The 16,991-nt window shown below is 40.6% G+C and overlaps 1 protein-coding gene across 5 annotated transcripts in view; it reads right to left on the bottom strand.

Annotated features, from left to right (window-relative positions):
- The window catches only part of Bdp1 (B double prime 1, subunit of RNA polymerase III transcription initiation factor IIIB), a 96,405-nt gene extending 81,533 nt beyond the window's left edge, over window positions 1-14,872 (bottom strand). For 4 of the 5 annotated variants that reach the window (XM_057789618.1, XM_057789614.1, XM_057789617.1 and 1 more), the window contains exons 1-6: window positions 14,445-14,872; window positions 10,259-10,535; window positions 7,774-7,883; window positions 6,570-6,629; window positions 3,366-3,497; window positions 1,243-1,376 (exon numbers count right to left, since the gene is read on the bottom strand). In XM_057789618.1, the coding sequence (XP_057645601.1) occupies window positions 1,243-1,376; window positions 3,366-3,497; window positions 6,570-6,629; window positions 7,774-7,883; window positions 10,259-10,535; window positions 14,445-14,662 (931 nt within the window). In that variant the 5' untranslated portion in view covers window positions 14,663-14,872. The remainder of the gene's footprint in view (window positions 1-1,242; window positions 1,377-3,365; window positions 3,498-6,569; window positions 6,630-7,773; window positions 7,884-10,258; window positions 10,536-14,444) is intronic. The other variant, XM_057789615.1, reaches the window with a different exon arrangement.
- Between the last annotated feature and the right edge of the window lie 2,119 nt (window positions 14,873-16,991).

The raw sequence follows: 16,991 nt of genomic DNA, 5'->3' as shown, positions 1-16,991 counted from the left end.
AAGGAAGGCAGGCAGGCAGGCAGGCAGGCAGGCAGGCAGGCAGGCAGGCAGGCAGGCAGGCAGGCAGGCAGGCACTTAGAAAAATGCTAACTGGACTGAAGGGGCTGTGGTGTTTTCTAACATGTTGAGGAGAGGGAGGGAGGAAGTGAGGAAAACGTGACAAGTCTGACAGAAGGTATCTCAAAATAACAAAACAAAACAAAAAAACCCCCACAGAATTGATAAGTCAGAAGAGAAGTACAGAATCTTACTTTTTGTCCTATATTCTGCTATGCTTAAAAAGTTTTCCACAAACTATATTCTAAAGAGCAGTAAGTACCATCACGAAACATATATTAAGTACATTTTGTTGTTGTTGTATGGTTTTTTTGTTTGTTTATTTGAGGTAAAATTCTTTGGGGGGAGGGTCAAGAAAGGTTTCTCTGTGTAGCCCTGACTGTCCTGGAACTCACTCTGTAGACCAGACTGGCCTCGATTTCAGAGATCCACCTGCCTCTGCCTCCCGAGTGCTGGGATTAAAGGGGTGTGCCACACCACCTAGAGAGGTAAGATTCTTTATATAGGCCAGCCTGGTCTCAGATTAATGATCATCTGGCCTAAGAGTCCTTGATGCTTACATTCTAGGTATGTAACTTCACTGCAGGGGAACGGCTGTAGAAATGCTAGGTGACCATGTTTTCAAGGAGGACATGATGATTAGAAACACTGGAAGCAGAATGCTCTACGGGCACACATCGTGCTTACACAGAAATACTGTCAATTAGTCACTTAAATGTTGTTTCTCTATAGAGTTTGAAAAAGCTTAAGAACCCAGGAAAATGGATTCTTAGAATGCTAATTCTTAAAAATAATTTCTAGGGTAAAGTCAAAGACAGTAGGGGGAAAATGGAGGGGAACCAATAAAATTAAACGGATAAAAGACAACACGTCAGTTGACATTTTATTTACAAGTCTGATTTAATTAGAAAACATAAAATAGAGCCAGGAGGTGGGGGTGCACGTCTTTAATCCCAGCACTTTGAAAGCAGAGGCAGGCAGACCTCAGTGATCAGGAGGTCAACCTGGTCTACAAAGTGAATTCCAAGACAGCCAAAGCTGTTACACAGAGAAACCCTGTCTTAAAGAGAGAGAGAGAGAGAGAGAGAGAGAGAGAGAGAGAGAGAGAGAGAGAGAGAGATAACATAAAATAGTTCACTTCATTTTTAAAAAATCAGCATACAACTTTTAATGAGAATTAGTTACCTTTATTTGACCACGGTTTTGAATAATAGTTTTTCCTGAAGCTGGAATATGTGGTTGTTGAGCCACGCTCAAATATAGGATCATTTTCCTCAACAACACAGGGACCTTTTGTTCTCAAAACCTCTACAGTTAAACTGAAAGAAAGACATTTTCAAAGAGTCACACTAAAAACAAGCATGAAAAAGAACAGATGATGAGATTTAACTGGCTATATTTTAAAACTTATCATATCAGTAATATCAAAAATATAAAACATAATTTGAAAAAATTATATTTAAATTCAAAATACAAATTTCCTGAACATTATTCCTAAGCAGCAGACATAAATGCCGACCTGTTTTCATTACAGTATTTCAAAATAACTTGGACTACCTAAGAAACAACATTTCTATTGCCTTTTTTGTTTTTCTATCTGTCTGTCTGTTTGACCAGGCTTTATGTAGTCCAGGCTAGAGGACTCGCTGTGTGGCTGGGGATAGCTTAAAATTCCTGTTCATCTATCTCAACTCATGAGACTGCAGGCATGTGTCACCACAACTGGGTTTGTTTTGTTGATTTCTACATGGCCCCTGGGCTAATATTTCTTTAATGGTTAATGACATGTAAAATCACCATCAAATATAAAAACTTATTATCAGTATTACATCTATGATTATTATAATCAAATTTAAATGTCATATACATTTTTACTAACTAAACTTTCAAAACCTTTCATTTCTCTTTTTTAACTCATCCCTTATAAAATATACACTTTAGAGCTGGAGAGATAAGCAGTTAAGAATTGCTTGATGCTTCTAATGACTTATTGTTATACCATGTATATACTGTATACTGTTATACTGTAGATGAGTGCAACCCTCAGTCTCATCTGAGAGACTGATTTGTGCAGTAGATGATGATTAACAGAGACCCACAAGGCCAAAGTGCAGTGAATATAAGAGACTACAAAATGTAAGCCCTAACACATACTCCTCCCAAGGCTCAAGAATCACTACGGGAAGGGAGGGTGAAAAAACTTTAAGAGGCAGGATAACTACAAAGAGACAGCTTCTGGACACACAGCAAGGTAGCAGCTACACATATGAACTCACAGTGACTGTTACAGAATGCACAAAACCTTTACAACCCCGAACTAGAACAAATTCTAGCATGGACGGGGGGTTGAGCACAAAATCCCACCCCTACCTGTGCACCAAATAGCAACCGATAGCTATTGGTAAAAGAGAGATACTTTTCTCTAAGAATAATAAAGTTGACCTAATAAAGCTGACCATGCTCTAGTGGAATACCATACATTCAAGAATATTTGAATAGCACTCACTGGTCTTGAAGGGTTTTTAAAAAAAGGGGTCACAAAAAAAGAAAGTGGATCTGGAAATATGATCAAAACATGATGCACAAAACTGGAAACTCGCAAAGAATTAAAAAACAAGATGTGTATGCTTGTGTGTATGTGTGCACGTGTGCATTTTTTAACAAAAAAAGTGCTTGCTGCTCTTCCAGAGGATTCAAATTCAGCTCCCAGCACCCATATCAGAAAGCTTACAACCACACATAACTCAAGTTTCAAGGAATTGTCCATTACAACCATACACCCAAATACAAAATTAGTGTGAGGTATAGTGGCACTCAACTTTAATCCTAGCACTCAGGAGCAGAGAAAGGTGAATACCTGTAAAGTTAGGGACCAACCTGGTCTATAAAGTGAGTTCCAGGCCAGCCAGGGTTACACAGTGACACCCTGTCTCAAAAATATCAACAAAGTGAAACTACTACATTTGACAAAACCTAAATACCAACTTCATAACTAAGTCAATCCTAGAAATCTACCCTCAGTGGACAATAGCACACAGCTGGCTCAGCAGCCGGACTGGATTAGCAGCAAGAGGAGGAGTAAAAGTTAGGTTGACAGAAAATAGGAGAGCAATACCATCTTGTGCAAAACATACTAAAATTACAAATTAATTTAGTTTGATTTCATTTTTATACTATTCATGATATAAATATATACGGGGGTTTATAAAGTTATACTGACAGATTCAGAAACAGAACCTCTCCTCAACAATGTGATGTGTTCTCTGCCATTATCTCCCTCTCTCTCTCTCCCCATCTCTTTAACTCACCTTTCTTCATCTAAAATAATAGAACCATCTTCTGCCACTTTTACTCGAGGAACCAGAAGTGGCCCGTCATCCGCCTTCTCTTCCACGTCTCCATTGTCATCAGCATCATGAGTGCTCTGATTGTCTTGCCTACTAAATGTAAACAGTCATTAACTTAGCAATAAGACGTATTTCCTGAGAAGTCTGAATTCAAAACAAGTTATTAATGAGCAATAACTCAGATATTTCAAACTTTCCCTATAACTTAACTGAAAAAAATGACCTGCCAGGCATGCTGGTACACAATGTAATCTTGGCACTAAGGAGGCCGACGCAAAAGGACCAAAAGTTCTAGGTCAATATGGAGCTTACATTAAGAACCTGACTAAAATAAACAGATGGACAGATGGATAAATACACAGAGAAGGGAGAAGTTATAAGATTTTCTTTCAAATTTTGTTTGGTAGCTTTTGTTTGTTTGCTTTTAGACAGGGTTTCACTGTGCAGCACTGGTTGTCCCAGAACTCACTCTGAAAGCCAGGCCAGCCTTTAGCTCAGAAATCCATCTGCCTCTTCTCCCAAGTGCTAGGATTAAAAGTGTTCACCACCACCACTCAGATATTTGGTAGCATTTAATAAGGAATCTAAAAACATAATAATAAGAAATCTTTTCTCGCTTTTAAAATAAACAAATGGTACCAGATATGTAACTCACTGGTATATAGTCTATCTTGGGTTTGAGGCCAATAATAAAAGAAAATGAATAAATAAATGGTATCTTAAGCTGAGCACTTCTATCATGTCAAACATTTCTCATTAATTTGTGATAAAAATATGTAAAATCTATTTTTCTGAAATATATTTCCAGGTATATGTTTTTGTAGTTTTTTTTTTTTTTTCCTAGTCTATGAGATAGGATGTTGCTATGAAGCCCTAGGTAGCCTGGTGCTCGTGCCCACTATGTGGCCCCACACTGGCTGCAGACTCAGTCTCTCACCTGCTGGGGTCACAAGGGTACACTACCTTGTCCAGCTCTCAGGTATTCCATCAGCCTACAGTGCAAAAGCCCAGAACTTCTTGTTCTTACCCAATTATAACCAAGTTTTTTAAAAGGTGAATTCAAATCTTACTTTCCACTACAATGTCAGCTTAATATTTTATTGAAGTACACATAAATTATAAATCTGGAATGATATATTTAAAAATCGGTGAGCTGATGAGATGGCTCAGTGGTTAAGTCTCTTGTACAAAGCCTGAAAACCTGACTTCAGTCTCCAGAACACACACTGACTCCCACAAACTATCTTCTCACTTCCACACTCACCAGGGCATGCTTGTGCCCGCATATATACACACAAATACACACACAATAAATACATGTAATAAAAAAATGCACTGTTGTAATTGTTAACATTTGTTGCTTCAGGGGGAAATAGGGAGAACCACAGACTTTTAAACCATAAGAAACAAAGGTGGGAAGACTTCTGTCTATATTCCCTTTGCTCCTTTTGAACACTTAAAAAGCATTTATTGATTGATTAATTGATTGTGTGAGCAGTGTTCTCCCTTCATATATATGTCTGTACACCAGAAGATGGCACCAGATCTCATGACAGATGGCTGTGAGCCAACACATGGTTGCTGGGAATTGAACCCAGGACCTCTGGAAGAAAAGTCAGAGCTCTTAACCTCTGAGCCATCTCTCCAGCACTTCATTTGAGGTTTTTACTACTTAAAGCTACTGTTTTTGTACAACAAACAACTCCATTTGCTGGGCATAGCAGTGCAGGCCTTTAGTCCTAGCACTCAGAGTCAGGGCTGATCTCTGTAAGTTCAGGGCCCAGCATGATCTACAGAGCAAGTTCTAAACTAGCCAAGGCTACATAGTGAGACCCTGTCTCATAATTCCCAATTTGAACATCTTTAATATAAAACTCATGAGGCCAGTGAGATAAGATGGCTTAGCTGATAAAGAAAAGCACTTGTTGCCAAGCCTGACAACCTGTGTCCAATACATGGAACCCAAAAGTTAGAAGGAGAGAACTGATCCTCAGGCTGTCCTATGACCTCAAGTTATGGCACTCAGATGTACACACAGGCACAAATATACATGTATAAATGTAAATCATAGTATCAGTCAGTTACATATATATTACACAAATATAATAACCCTTTCGTTATGAAAGAATGGAGCTGTGATGTCTAAAAGACACTCTCCAACCTGCTGAACTGCCTTCAAGCTGGGCAGTGCCAGGTTCTCAGCTTTCATGAGTCATCGTCCAAGCTGGATTGGGCTCTGACGATGCAGCTGTCTTTGAAATAACTTATAATCCAGTGAGTAACCTCTCACTCGTATTCCTGACAATGAACACCCATAAAATTCATTGGTTCACCAAGCTAGTATCCTTATGAGTCTGTCACCAGCCCCTTACCTGGGACAAGTAGACATTTATTCATATCTCTCCAGGAATGTCACACATCAGTAGTCCACACTGGCCTTGAGCTCGAGATCCTCCTGCCTCAGGCTCTCAAGGACTGAGGTTAGACACATGAGTTACCATGACCAGTTACAGCTTCTATATTTCTTTGTTTTTTTCTTTTTTCTTTTTTGAGAGAGTGTTTCTCTATTAGCCTTGGCTACCCTAATAGCTTCTATTCTTAAATGAGTCTATTTTCAGGAGCCAATCAAATGAAAATAGTACAACAGAAAGATTCATTTGAAGCTGGGGTGTTCCGTGGACAAACCGTTTATCCAGAAGCATGAGGAATTGAATTTGGATCCTCAAAACCCATGTAAAAGATGGACAGGCCTAATAGGCAGCATTCAAAAATCATAGACAAGGGATTTCGATGATAAGCTGACTAGATAGACAAGTCAAAATCAGCAAGAGACCTTGCCTCAATCAAGAGTAACTGAGTAAGACAAGTGCATGTGCCTATACAAGACACACACGTATAAACACACAACACACTGCACCTGCAAGAAAAGAAAGGAAGAGAGGAAGGTAGGGGGAGGGGAAGGAAGAGAGAGAGAAGAAAGGAAAGAAGGAAGGAAAAAGAAAGGGGGAAAAAGGAAGGAAGGACATTAGACTTCATTTTAAAAGTGTATCCAATGGTGGGTGTAACTCAGTGGTGAGGCACCTGTGTGTGGTCCCAATTTGGTGCCCAGCAACAACAGAAAGGCACCTAAACAACAAATGTAAAAGAGCAAGATAAGATGCTCACTCTCTTGCCGGGGTAGGAGCCAAGGATTTTTCAGTTTTCTTTTCTTGTTCCACTGAAGAACTGTTAAGTGCAAATAAAAGAATACTTTTAAATAAATTGATATTTTATCAATTCTATCTATAAGATTATATCTATAATTATATCAATTATATCTATAACCAAAAAAAATCTTAGCTTCTATTTTTATGTTTTATTTTTATTTTATGTGCATTATTGTTTTATCATGGGTGTCGGGTTCACTGGAGCTGGAGTTACAGACAGTTGTGAGTGGCCGTGTGGGTGCTGGGAATTGAACCCAGGTCCTCTGGAAGAGCAGTCAGTGCTCTTAACCACTGAGCCATCTTTCCAGCCCCCCTATTTTTAATACAATATACTAAAACATCTCATTAAAATGTTCAGCAATCATTTTTCCCTGTGCCTGGGAAATAAGCTCAGTGAAGGCTGAGAATTAACTTGATTCCCAGCACACATCCCAACCTAAATAAATAGATAAAAAACTCATCAAGTACCAATATCTGCTGTGGCCTAAATCAGAAATGTTTTTACCCCCTAATTCCTTAGAGACTCTCAGCTCTAGGAAATGAAGCAACCTAGGTGACTCATCTCCAGCTGATAGCTGTCAAACTCAATGTTTCTTGCCCTTCCTTCAATGAGGCCAACAAAGACCAGGTGAATGTAAAAGACACTTATACTGAAGAAATACGCTAATTCCATATCCTACACCACCAAAATCACAATGAACAGATTTCCAGGATTTCTACCTTCTATCTCAGGCTAGCTAACTTTAATTAAAGAATTAAAGCTTTGTTCATAAAGGACTTGTTACTCAAACTGTACCATTACTAATGTATAGGGCATAAAAACTAAAGATATCTTTCTATAGCATTATAGTACATAAGAAATAGAAGTTACACTCTATTCTGATAATTAAAACAATAAAGGAGCCCCTTTTCATCTTGGAGATAAAGGAAGGGCATCATTATCATCCCAGAAAGTAGTCACTTGATAGAGCACGATTGTGAGTACCGCACGTGGGAAGAGCATCAGCTTAGACCTCAGTATCCCAGGAGAAAAATGTATCTATACTCATTTTGTTAGAAATTTTATTTTATCAACAAGCTTCTAAAAAACATGAAACTGTACTCTAAAAGTGCCATATCACTATATACCCAATGAAATTAAAGCACAAATAAATCTTACTTACGTCATTGGATTGTTATCTGGCAGGTAATATATGAAGTCTCTCATGGTCATTTTTGAACGATCTGGTGGCCTCTGGCTTTCATTTGTAGCAAACTTGTTTTTCCATTGTTTCTATATACAGAGATTTTATGAACAAAATAATTTCAGACACACTAAACTCAAATACACAACACACTGACTTAAAGTGCTTTAATATTACTATAATTATACCTAATTTTAAGAAATCATTTATAACCTGAATGTTGTATTATACAATACCCTTAGTAGTTTTTCTTTTTCCTTAGTAGCATTTTAAAATAAAGCAGAATTAGAGGTTTTATTATAGATGTTTTATGATGACGTAATTTGATTTGTGTGTATGCATGCATGTGTGAGCATGGGTAGATGTGCCCATGCCCCATGGAGGCCAGAAAAGGCCACCTAGTGTCGCCCTATATCACTCTCTACTTAAGTCTTTGGAGGCAAGGGCTTACATCTTAGCTAGAGTAGAAATCAGCAAGACCCAGTGATCCTAGCCCATCTCAGAGGTGAGATTACAGCCATTTGTGGGATGCCCAACTTGTTACATAGGTGCTGGGATCCAAGATTGTAAAGCAAGCACTTTTAACCAGTGAGCCACCTCTCCAAACCCTTATCTTAAAGATATTTTACCATGGGCTTCACAGCAAGAGTTAAGATGGAGAGGCACTCTGAAGACAGTTAACAAACCTAAGAGAGCATGGGTAAAAGTTTCTCAAAGATGAATCACCTCTTAACAATTTTTAAAATCCAAGAAGTTGGGAGCTAGGGAGATGGCTCAGCAGTTAAGAGCACTGACTGCTCTTGCAGAGGTCCTGAGTTCAAAATTCCCAGCAAGCACATGGTGGCTCACAACCATCTAGTAAGATCTGGTGCCCTCTTCTGACATAAAGTCATACATGCAGATAGAGCATTCATATACATAGAAAGAAAGAAAGAGAGAGAGAGAGAGAGAGAGAGAGAGAGAGAGAGAGAGAGAGAAAGAAAGAAATCCAAAAAATTGGCACTAGATAAAAAGCTCAGCGTATACAATTCTGTTTATCGAAGCTAGGAATGCGGCTCAGTGTTAAAGCACCTGCCTCGCATATATGAGGTCCAGAGTTCAATCCCCAGCACTACCAAAATGAGGTGTTCTGTAATTAGCTAAAACAGCTGACATTGTTGTTCACTACTTTCTAAACACTAAAACACATTAGTTCAAATGCATGATTAATAAATCTTCAAAATCCTCCAGTGAGGTTTTAGTATCATTATTGGTAATATTTTACAGAGAAGGAGAAACAGAGATACAAAAAAGACTAAGCCGCCCAACATCACACTGCTAGTAAGGGATGAAGCCTACGTTTCTAACTCCAAAGCCAGCTTTATTACTGTTCCACTGTATACTGTGCCTGATTAAAAGGGACACACTCTTATTATATGTACTGCGTAAGTTTTTTGGCCACAGTTCAATTTATAACATTCACATTTGCTTGATTATACTTATTTTAATTCAAATTACTCCACATCACTTAGACATTTTTATGGAAACTATTTTCATATGCTTGTTTATCTATCTGCATGTTCATAAAAAACTTACTTTTTATTATCACCAAAACTAGTGAAAAATTTAAATGAATAAAATAATTTTAAAATGACTATCAAGAAAAATGTGATGATACAAGATATGGATGGCTGGGTCAGTAAAATGGTCTTGACTACAGAGTGAGTTACACATTGAGTTAAAGATCGTCGCAACTGCCCCCCCCCAAAACCTGAAAATTAATAAATAGTAATAATAATAATAAAGTCTATCAGTTGAAAAAAAGTAAATTTACAAGGTTTACTTTGAAGCACAAATAATAAAAACCCAGAGACAGATGACAGATAACTGGGGTTCAACTTGAAGATCAGACAAGCAAAGCAGTCAACCACTAGAGAGACCTTTTACCTCTGCTAAAAACTCAGACCCAAAAGGCAAGATTCTGTCTCCACGAATCCTCAGACTCCATACTCTCCTGAGTTCCTGTCTCTTCCCCTTTACAGTCCTCTCTCTGTCCAGCCACACTCCTGTCTCCACCTCCCTAATGCTGGGATTAAAGGCATGGGATCCCAAATGCTGGAATCACCTTTGTGTGAGCTCTGTTTCTTCTTTACACAGATTCAATCTTGTGTAGCCCAGGGTGGCCTTGAACTCACAGAGATCCCTCTGTCTCCGAGTTCTGGGATTAAAGGTGTTTGCATTGTTGCCTGGCTGTGTAGCTGACTAGTATGGCTGCTTTGTCCTCTGAGCTTCGGGCAAGCTTTATTTATTAAAACACAAATAATATACCACTCTATTCCTTTGTATTACACAAGATGTTATGTTACACACGAGTCATTATCTGGTATTATTTTCCCATCCATTTTAACACATACTTCTTTTTCTTCTAAAGCTAAATATAGAAATCTAGCAGGCAGCATCTAAATTTTGTGTTTCTTCAACTTACCTTCTCTTTTCTCAACTCTTCTTTCAGCATCTCTCTCAGTTTCCTGGCCTTGTATATTCGGTATCTATCTGAACACGGGGGCTTCTCTTTAGCTGGAGCAGGGCTGGGCTGCGGAGCATCGTGGTTAACTGCAGACAAGGGTTGACACTGTGAAGGAACACTGACAGTAGGCTTCGCAAGACTAGAAGTGCTTGGCACTCGCTTTCTTCTCTGAGAAACAGTAGAGGATGGTTTGCTGGACTCTTCAACATTATTTTCATCACCAGTCTTTGCATCACTGTTGAAATATAAAAGAAAGAGTGGACATCATGAATCTTATGCTAGTTTTAAAACTACAGTAAGGTCTCCAAACAGAAAAAATGCATAAAACCATGACTTCTCAGATTTATGTTGATTACAACAGAGTTGCAATTGACTTGTTAAAAACTTTCTTAGCCGGATGTGAAAGCTCACACACTATTCCCAGCAAAGGGAAGCTGAGGCAGACAGACTGCCATGAGTCTGAAGCCAAGCAGCTTGAGCTGCCTATCAGGTAAGACTATCTCAGAACAAAGCAGGGCTGCTGAGAGGGATAAATGTATTTTTACTCCTCCATGACCAGAATGGTTCCCAGTACTGACATCAAGTGGCGCACAAACACCCGGAATTCTAGCTCCATAGATCCCACACTTTCTGTCCTCCATGGACACCTGCACACACGTGACATTCACACACACACAAAATCTTCAAACGACAAAAAATAAATTAATAGTTTTTGTGCATGTAAATTAAGAAGTCTGTTTAAGTTAATCTTTTTCAAACTTCAATCCCTAAGCCCAACATAAAACATTAATAATATGCTGAGCACAAAACAACAACAGCTAAGACAGAACAAGGCTTAATTAGCAAATTTTTAATAAATAAACAGCTGAGAGATTTGGACATTTTTGTTTTGCTACATGTCTGTAATCGCAATACTGAAGAAGTGGAAGCAGAAGGATCAGAAAAGTTTACGATCATCCTCAGCAACATACGAGTTGAGGTTAGCTTAGGTTACATGAGACCCTAGCTCAAAAAACAGGAGAAAAAAAAAAGATCTAGTCATATTGACTATGGTACAGATCAGATATGTCTCTCAGAAATGGGCTGACGTCACGACTCAAGATTAAGAAAGAGCACTGGCTGCTTGGGTTCAATTCCCAGAACCCAGATGTAGCTCACAACTGTCTGTAACTCCAGTTCCAGGGAATCTAACATCCTCTTCTAGTTTCCATGAGCACCAGGCATGCAAGTGGTGCACAAAGGCAAACAACCACATGCATAAAACTTCTTAAAAGCAAAAAGCCAGGCACAGTGGTGTACACCTTCAATCACATCACAGAAGCAGGCAGATCTCTGAGTTCAAGCCCAGCCTGCTCTACAGAGAGTTCCAGGACAGTCACAGAGAAACCCTGTCTCAAAAAGCAAAAAAAAGAGGGCTGGAGAGATGGCTTAGTGGTTAAGAGCATTGCCTGCTCTTCCAAAGGTCCTGAGTTCAATTCCCGGCAACCACATGGTGGCTTACAACCATCTGTAATGAGGTCTGGTGCCCTCTTCTGGTCTGTAGACATATACACAGACAGAATATTGTATACATAATAAATAAATAAATATTTTTTTTAAAAAAAAAAAAGCAAAAAAAGAAAGAAACCAGAGGTGAAGTTGAATAGCATTAACATCTACTTCTAATAACGCACTTTAGCAGGCAGGATAACTATGGTTGACAATTTTTATCACAAGATTGTTATAGAAAAGATCTGGAATGATCAACACAAAGAAATAATAAACTTTTAAGGTGATACATCATACCATGACACATTCCAAATACATACCGAAATAACACATCATACTCCATAAATAAGTACTGACATTTAACGTTGAAAAGGGGGTATAGGGGCTGGAGAGATGGCTCAATGGTTAAGAGCACTGGCTGCTCTTCCAGAGGACCCTGGCTCAATTCCCAGCACCCACACGGCAGCCCACAACTGTCTGTAACTCCAGTTCCAAGGGATCTGATACCTTCACATAAACATACATTCATACAGGCAAAACACTAATGCAGATAGATAGATAGATAGATAGATAGATAGATAGATAGATAGACAGACAGACAGACAGACAGACAGACAGACAGACTGATTTTAGGGGGGATATAAATCAAGATTTTAAGTCTATTTTTATCTTATCATTACTTCTATATAAAGTTGAAGCTATCTTAACCTCTGGTATAATCTCTCTAAAAAGACTTTTAATTTAAACTCTTTTCCTAAAGCTGAAGACAGATAAAACTCAATGGTAGACTGCTTGCCTAATATGCACAAAGCCCTGGGGTTCAGCAAAAACTGTGACCCTTAAACAATGTAACACATCAACCACTGGCATTTTCTACGTTAAATGCATACTCTGTTGGTTTCTACAACTAGCAAAAACCCAGAACAAAATGGTCTCATCAAATAAGGAAAAAGGACTTGGGGTGTAGCTAAGCTGGATGAGTGCTTGGTCGGCATGCACAGAGGCCTGGCTTCCATCGCCAGTGCCACAGGGACCAGACACAGCTGCACACATCTGCCACTTCAGCACTGAGAAGGTACAGCAGTGGGATCAGGAATTCAAGGGCATCTCATGCACAGTCAGTTCTAGGCCAGCCTGAGCTACATGAAAATTCTCTCTTAAAAAAAAAAGAAACTGCTGAACATGGTGGCACATGCTTTTAATCCCAGTACTCAGAAGGCAGAGGCGATGGATCTCTTTGTTCCAGGCAAGTCAAAGCTACATAGTGAAATCCTGCCTAAAAAACAAAACAAAACAAAAACCAAGAACAAATTTATGTGTATGTGTAAATAATCTAGGTATCTCAGGACTATGGCCTAAGGGCAATTTATAAACAATCAATCATCATGCATTCCGACACAGCTAACAAAAATCTCCAAACCCCTTTGAGTAATAACCAACACTAGTATTTTCATTCTAAGTAGAAAGTTGGAAATATGGAGAATCATTGAAATATCAAAATAACACAGAGCACCAACTCAGATCACAGAAGAAACGCTGTTGCTATGCAAACGTAATTTGTACCATCTCCCTGTCACTCAACGTGATTAGCAGTTTACTGGCTTCTTCCTCTGTGTAATAGAAAAACTGCAACCATTGTGCCATCACCTTTCCTTGTTTTGTTTTTTGAGACAGCGTCTACATATCCCTGACTGTTCACTACGTAGACCAGGCTGGCCGCGAACTCACAGAGATCCACCTGCCTCAGCCTCTCGATTGCTAGGACTAAATGCATGCGACCTACACCTGGTCCTTTTTTTTTTTTTTTTTTTTTTTTTTTTTTTTTTTTTTGGTTTTTTCGAGACAGGGTTTCTCTGTGGCTTTGGAGCCTGTCCTGGAACTAGCTCTGTAGACACCAGGCTGGTCTCGAACTCACAGAGATCCGCCTGCCTCTGCCTCCCGAGTGCTGGGATTAAAGGCGTGCGCCACCACCGCCCGGCCTACACCTGGTTCTTGTCACTTTTTTTGAAATTAGTAAATTTGGAGGAACTACTCTTCCATGTCATGTTCAAAACAGTTTATAAAATCATATCTGATCTCACAATACTGCCCCAGAGGTACTACTGATATCTAAGAGAGGAATAAATTTTCCCTGAGGATGGCCTACTTTAAATTCTTAAACTAAGAAATAGAGTCCTGCATTCAAATATGGTATTTGACGCTAAAGCGAGGCGTCTTAATTCGGGAAACATAGCAACTATAAAGGAGTACACACTCAAACCAAAATAAGCAACCTGAGTTTGACAAATTCTGCAGGTATGGCTCTTACAGGGCGCTTGCCTGACACGCACACCGCGTGGAGGGGGGAAAAGAAATTCAAGTAACATTGGTGTTCTCCTTTTAAAAATAAATATTCATAAAGTGAAAATCCCAAACTGCTTTCCGAGTAAAGTGCTCCAGGAGAATTAAATTCCTAGTGATAGTGTGCCTATTCGTGAATTCAGAATTGTGAAACCTGAATTCCCATCCCTGTAAAAAAAAAAGGGTCTCCTCGAGAATCATGACAGAAACAGCAGTCACACCTTCTGATCAGGGAATTAAACTGCAGCTAGGAGTGGTTTCGTCCAGCTCAAGCCAAAGGCTTGCTCCGCTTCATGCTCGTTCTAGAAGACCATACCTGCTCCTGGGAGCCTTTTCCTGGGGCTCCGCTCCCCCGGAAGCCACCGCAGGCGCAGGCACATCTGTGGGCTCCGCTGGCTTCGGAGCGGACTCGGTGGCAGGCTCGGGAGGCCTGGGAGCCTCCGGTCCACGCTGGGGATTAGGAGCGGCGGAGTTCCTGGAGCCTCCACCAGGCCTGACATTCGGCTTCACGCTAAGGCGTGCCCTGCGGAACATGGCGGAGCCAGGGGGCCGGGAGCGGCGGCTCCACAGCCGCGCTCAACCCAGAGCCCCGGCCGCTGCCCGAGGGCTCGGACCCTCGCCCTCCCACACGGCCACAATCACCAGCCCAGCGCTGGCTACCGCAATTTCGCGCCCCCTCCGCCTCCTCCGCTCTCCCGCCACCGCCTCCTCTTCATGACCCTGCCACACTGCGAGCTAAGTTTCTCCTCCCCGCGGCCCGGCTAGCAAAGAGGCGCCGGAAATCATAGCGTAATCAAACTGCGCCGCGAACTGACGTCACGCTGCGGGCGCCGGGAACCATAGCAACTGCAACGCTCTGTAGCTTCGGTTGCCTGTGAAGCAGAGATTTTTGGACTCAACTAGATATTCCTTCTTCTGTAAGACGGCGGGGATTGTTGAAAAAAGAGTAGGGAAGCAGCTCGATCTTCAGACTCAAACTTGTAAAACACCCCAACTCCCAAACCCCGCCCGCGCGGTGCTGGAGTTTGAACCCAAGGCCCCTAGCATAATCGGTATACACGGTACTACAGAACTTCACCTCCAGCCCACTTAACAGAATCTTTTATGGACTATTAAGGAGTTCTAGAGAAGAGGCAAAGTGTGCAAAAATGCAAAGCCTGGTGGTGCATTGGGAGGCTTAGTCTAGTTGTTACCCTTGCATTGGGGAAATTTTTCCTGGAGTAGAGCTGTAAGCTGCTACGATTCCAGTAACGTTGTGGTACTCCCTGGCTCCCGACCGCCAGGAGTACTCTTTGTACTCCCTTTGTACGCAACCTCCAACGCTTACAGGAAGGTCACGACAAGTTCCAGGCCAGCACGGACTATCTATCTAGCAAGACCTTATCTCAAAATGTCAATAAAATGGTTTGAGAGAAGTGCCTTACCACTAGTACCCAGAGCATAGATAGACACTGGTTTTGGTTTTTGAAACAGGGTCTCTTTTTTTTTTTAAAGAATTACGTATTTATTATGTACAGTGTCCTGCCTGCATGCGTACCTATACCCCAGAAGAGGGCACCAGATCTCATTATAGATGGTAGTGAGCCACTAAGTGGTTGCTGGGAATTGAACTCAGGACCTCTGAAAGAACAGTCAGAGCTCTTAACCGCTGAGCCATCTCTCCAGCCCCAAGGCAGGGTCCCTTATAGCCAAGACTGGCCTTCAGTTCTTGGTCCTCCTGCCTCCACATGCTGAGTGCTGAGATTACAGGCATGCATGTGTTACCCATGCCCTGCTAGAAAGAAAAAAAAGTTTATGAGTATGGAGGGTTTGTGCTGTGTGGGGGTGCCCAGGGGAGCCAGAGAGTTACCGGTGTTTCTCAGACTCCTGATGTAGCTGCTGGGAACCCAAAAATGCCCACTGGAACAGCAGAAAATGATCTTAACAACTGAGCCATCTCTCTAACTCCCCGACTCTACTGAAAAATTTTAAATTGAGTAAAACAATTCTTGTGTGAAGAAATGGCAAATGGTTACCTATTGAAAGAGAAACTATGAAACACTTCATAGGAAGACATTCACTAAACCTGCTTTTGTACACCTTAATGTGAGCATAGTGCCTATCAAAAATTATTATCCTCTAACTTTACACATTAATGTCAGTATTCTTAATCTGTTTCCAGAGATAGTAACAGAACAATAAATAAGAAATTCTGTATTACAGAGGAGAAAATACAAAACAAATGAACAAGATAATTAGGAATATTAAATGTGGGCTGGAGAGATGGCTCAGAGGTTAAGAGCACTGCCTGCTTTTCTAGAGGTCCTGAATTCAATTCCCAGCAACCACGTGGTGGCTCACAACCATCTGGTACCCTCTTCTAGCCATACAAGCTGGTAGAATACTGTATATCTAATAAATAATCTTTTTTAAAACTTAGATGTAATGAAAAAGACTTCAAGGGTTATACAGTAAGAGTCCTGGTGTACTGGCAGTAAGGCCTTTATGATGGAAGGAAAAAATAGGCAGCCCTAAGATTTACTCTAGAACTTAAGAATGACAATACTCATTGAATCTGAGACACAAACCCATGACACAGAAAAGCATATATCTCTATATTTTTTAAAGGAAAATATTGTAAGAACATCCTATTTGGGTGTGGTTGAAAGTGCCTTGACCCCAATACTTGAGAAACAGAGGTAGGAGGATCGTAAGTTCAAGGTCATCCTCAGCTGTACATTAAGTTCCAAGACAGCCTGGGCTACATGAAACCCTCTCTCTCTCTCTCTCTCTCTCTCTCTCTCTCTCTCTCTCTCTCTCTCTCTCTCTCGCACACACACACACACACAATTCGGAGACAGGAGAGATGGTTCCGCAGGCAGTT

Source organism: Chionomys nivalis, chromosome 15 (assembly GCF_950005125.1).
Source record: "Chionomys nivalis chromosome 15, mChiNiv1.1, whole genome shotgun sequence".
Taxonomy (NCBI): domain Eukaryota; kingdom Metazoa; phylum Chordata; class Mammalia; order Rodentia; family Cricetidae; genus Chionomys; species Chionomys nivalis.
This window is presented reverse-complemented; position numbering and strand designations above follow the sequence as displayed.